The 4,056-nt window shown below is 59.6% G+C and overlaps 1 protein-coding gene across 1 annotated transcript in view; it reads left to right on the top strand.

The window, feature by feature from the left end:
* Positions 1 to 2,728, top strand: part of THOP1 (thimet oligopeptidase 1) — an 11,459-nt gene extending 8,731 nt beyond the window's left edge. The window contains exon 13 of the mRNA XM_019513572.1: positions 67 to 2,728. Coding sequence (XP_019369117.1) covers positions 67 to 225 — 159 coding nt within the window. The 3' untranslated portion in view covers positions 226 to 2,728. The remainder of the gene's footprint in view (positions 1 to 66) is intronic.
* The last annotated feature ends 1,328 nt before the right edge of the window (positions 2,729 to 4,056 follow it).

Raw genomic sequence — 4,056 nt, 5'->3', positions numbered from 1 at the left:
ATGTCCCTGCCCGGCCTGCGCACGCCGATCAAATTCTCGGAATCCTCACTACCTCTGTCCATGCAGGTGGGCATGGACTACAAGAACTGCATCCTGCACCCTGGCGGCTCTGTGGACGCTTGCGACATGCTGAGGAAGTTCCTCGGCCGCGAGCCCAAGCAGGATGCCTTCCTTGCCAGCAAGGGACTGAAGGTGGAGCCCAACTCGCTGCCTTCGGCCTGCTGAGCTCTGCCCCACCTTGCCCAGCCCAGTGATGCCAGCACCTTCGTCTGTGTACTTGTTCTCCAGAGTCAGAGCGCCAAGCTGCATCAGCCCCCTCCCAAGCACCTGCTGGATGACCCTGCCACCATATCCTTCCCTTGAGCTCCGGCATGGAGCGGCAGGGCTGGCCAGCTCATGGGGAAGCAGGCCCCACGAACCAGCTGCAGGTGTCTTCCCTGGGAGTGGGGGAAACACTACTGTAACACTGAAATGCTGCTCTGCATCAGGGCACAGATTGGCTCGGGTTCAGCGAGGGAGGGGGTTGGTGAAAGAGCTGATTCACCAGTTTACACAGCAAGCACCTCCCAGCTTGCAACCTGGCTCTCTGACACTGGCCGGCAGAGACTGACCCAGAGGGCTCGTTAAGGAAGGATCTCCCCCCATGCTGATTGAGAGCCAGCTGAGAAGCGCCTCCCACAGAGTGCCTGCCCTTTCCTAGCCTCCCTGTCCTCCCAGCAATAGCCGTTTTCCCTTCCTTCCCTATCAGAAGTGCTGGGGCAGGAAGGGAGGAGCTTTCCTGTACTACCTTGTCCTTGTGTCCAGGGTAGTAGGAGATACAGGGTGGAGGATTGGGAACACAGATTAGCTGATGATTGTGAATTGCTGCTGCTTGACTGAGCATTGGGGAAATGCTCCAGGCAGGGATCCTGCTGGCTTCCAGCTGCTGGGATGCTAAGCCTGACTTCTAACCCTTCGCTGCAGTCCTTGATTTATTGAAAGGGGTTGAAAAATAGTCAGATTTATTCAAGCACCCCTCCCCACCGCAAGGTGAGATTGGAGGCAGTAAATCAGTCCATAGCAGTGCACCCTGCCCCCTTTGAGTGTGCCCTGAACTCCTGCCAGCCCTGGACTCACCGCTGGGCTGCAGAGTTGGAGGAACCTAAGCCAACACCCTGCGCAGCCACAAAACAGTTCATTCCCTGCCTGACATTCTCCCCCGTCTCATCCTGAGAACGGCCGAGGCAGGAGGCATGCGGGCACATTTCCAGACATGCCTGCTGCCCTCAGGCGCCTGGATTTTTGGCCGTTGCACTCATGCTGTTTTGGTTCTGCCAGCTCTGATTTCACCTGGAGCTGCAGGGTGCGTGCTCTGCCAGGGAGGCAGGACTGATACAGCTCAGTATCAGCACCCAAAGGCATCCAGCACTTTGGAAAACATGCCCTGTTCTTTCTTGCCTTCCTGCCTGGAGGACCCCCGCCTCCAAATCCAGGCTGTACCTGGGGCTTCTCCCTGTGCTGCTGTTCTGCTTGGAAGAAGGGAGGAGCTCTCTTTGCAGCCTGGCTGTACAGCACCAATTTTGGGGCAAAGGGAAGGGGGAGATGCTTCTGTGTGTGATGGCAGCAGGGAGCTTGGCTCCTTGTAGCTGGGAGGACCCCTGGGCTGTCCCTGATGCTTCCCGGTTTCCCCCAGATTCCTTGCATCCTTGGGTACAGACATCCCTATCGCCGGGGCGGGAGAGGGGCTGTGGACATGACGGATCCACCTGCCCTCTGCTCACACCTGAGCATCAAAGGAGCCCTGCATCTGATGGCTGTTTCTTGGTTGCTGCATTTCAGCTGCATCCTGGAAACCTGTCGCCACAGACGGATCAAGGCAGGGAAGGGATGAGCACCCAGGCGTGGGACTGATATCAGCTTGCGGAGCCTGGGGATGGGCTCCTTAGGGCACCTCACCAAGACCCTTCCTTCAGGGCTGCCTTGGCTCAGGTTTTCCTTCCCATCTGAGCCATTTCTTCTGGATCTGGGCACGCTTGTGCATGGAACGGCATAGGAGGTGCTCACATCCCCCTGAGGTGGAAGCCTGACTGAGGCATTGTTCAGGGGTCCCTAGGAGGACAGGGAGCAGCAAACAAATGGCTCTGCCCTATTCTGGCAAAGCCTGCCTTTGGAAGGTCCTCGGCCCTGGGTCCTGTCAGGCAGGCTGTGTCCCCAACCACCGGCGTGACCCAGAAGCGTGGTATGTAGTGGGCGAAGCGGCTCTTGGTGCTTACCACATCCTTTCCCTGCGTTCAATCTCTTCCCTGCCCCCCTGTTCTAGCCGTGAGTGTGTGTCTGTCCCGGGGGTGCCCTGCCAGGCTCGGCCCTCACCCCCTTGGTGCTGTGGGTGCTCCTTGTTTTTTAAACGTAACAGTTTTGGGGTTTTACAGGACTTGTGTTTTGAGCTCTCTCCCCTCTCAGCTGCCAGAACGGGGGGATAGCCCCCTCCTTCCGCAGGCTGCCCGTGCAGCAAACTGGCATTGATGGCTGCACTGGGGGTAGCTTCACCAGGGTGCGAGGGACGACTGATGGACGTCCTTTGTTGCACTGCACTGTCTTCAGCCCCCGTCCTGCCGGCAGAGAGGTCCGACGTGTTTCCGTTATCTGCGTGCGCGGTCAGCGCGGTTCTGTTACTTCCCCTCCCCGTGCTTGTCCCGCCGATCGGGTTGTAGATGAGTCCTGGCACCAATAAAAGGTTTTCGTAAGCGGATTTCGGCCCTGCGCAGTCCCTGCCTGGGGAAGCAGGTGCTGGTGGGGACCCGTCTCACTGCTCTGCGGTAGGTGGGGGTTAGGGATCTCAGCAGGGCTGGATTTGCTCTTGGTGTATGTCTCCTCTGGGAGAGGGGGCTGCCATTAACTCTGTTTTGCAGGCAGAAAGTAAGGGACTGGCCCAGGGTCGCCTGCAGAAGCGGCAGCAGAGGCTGAATTTGAACCCATATCCTAGGTTGCTTTGTGCCTGGGACAGAGCCCACCCCCATGATGGCTGTACAGCCACCGAGGCAGCCCTGGGCCTGTCTGCTCCTCCAGCTCTGATCCACTTCCCACCAGCACGTCCTACAGACGGGCTGCAGAGGTATCTGCTTCCCGCCTATAATTTGAGCACAGGGCTGCTGGCAGCATCTGTGCGGCAGGGGGCAGCACACACCTGCTTCCCCCCCCCCCCCCGCAATGGTCCCAAGCTACTGCTGCTCCCAGCTGCCTGGGTTTGTGCAGCTCCTTTGTTTACCAGGCTCCGTGCTGGGCTGTGGTTAAAACAGCCCGGGCTCTATTTTTGCAGCCGTTTATGAAAGTAGCTGCGGGGGGAGGGGTGGGGATCAGGTTTTATCTTCCCCCACCCCTGAGCCACAGTCCCCTGCAGCCTCGGGGGAAGGGGCCTTTTCTGGCAGCCCCAAGCTAAACTTGCTGTGGTGCTGGATTCCCGGTGTCTGCGCTGGAAATAAAGCTGGGGCCCCAGAGCAGGGGGGATCACCTTGGCCGGGGAGGCCGTGGCATTCCTGTCCCGTCCCCCCGGGGCGGCCAATGGCCGCACACGCCCTGCCTGTGTTCTTGGCACAGGCCCTGGCATTGTGTTCAGGCCCGGAGCTGGAGAGGAGCCACCCAGCACCCGGCCCCCACGGGCGAGCGGGGCTCTGCTGTTTGTACTCCTGACAGTCCCTATCTGACTCCTCCTGCAGCCCAAGAGCTCTGTGCCTGCGAAGACACGCGTGCAGATGCAAACGCAGGCGTGAATGTTGGCAGGCAGGCGTGCATGCACGCACAGCCACGTACATGCACGCGCACGTGGCACAACAGCCTCCTGCTGTAGCCTCAGGGAGGGGGACTGACATGTCAGGTGCCTGCTTAGCCCCCAGCTCACGCTGGCGGCAGCCCCAGCCTGATTCCTCCAGTCTGGGCTTTTAATACCAATCTGCGATTTAAATAGCGGCATCTCGGTTAGCCTGGACGGCATGCAGCCGGGGATGACCGCCAGCCTGGGACGTGGAGGGGGGGTGAAGCACAGTCTGGTTGCCTCGCGCTAGGTCCTGAGCTGTGGGGAAA

The sequence above is a fragment of the Gavialis gangeticus genome, unplaced genomic scaffold (assembly GCF_001723915.1).
Source record: "Gavialis gangeticus isolate Ggan-Ray unplaced genomic scaffold, GavGan_comp1, whole genome shotgun sequence".
NCBI lineage: Eukaryota > Metazoa > Chordata > Crocodylia > Gavialidae > Gavialis > Gavialis gangeticus.
Note: the sequence above shows the minus strand (reverse complement) of the source record. Positions and strands in the feature narration are given on the sequence as shown.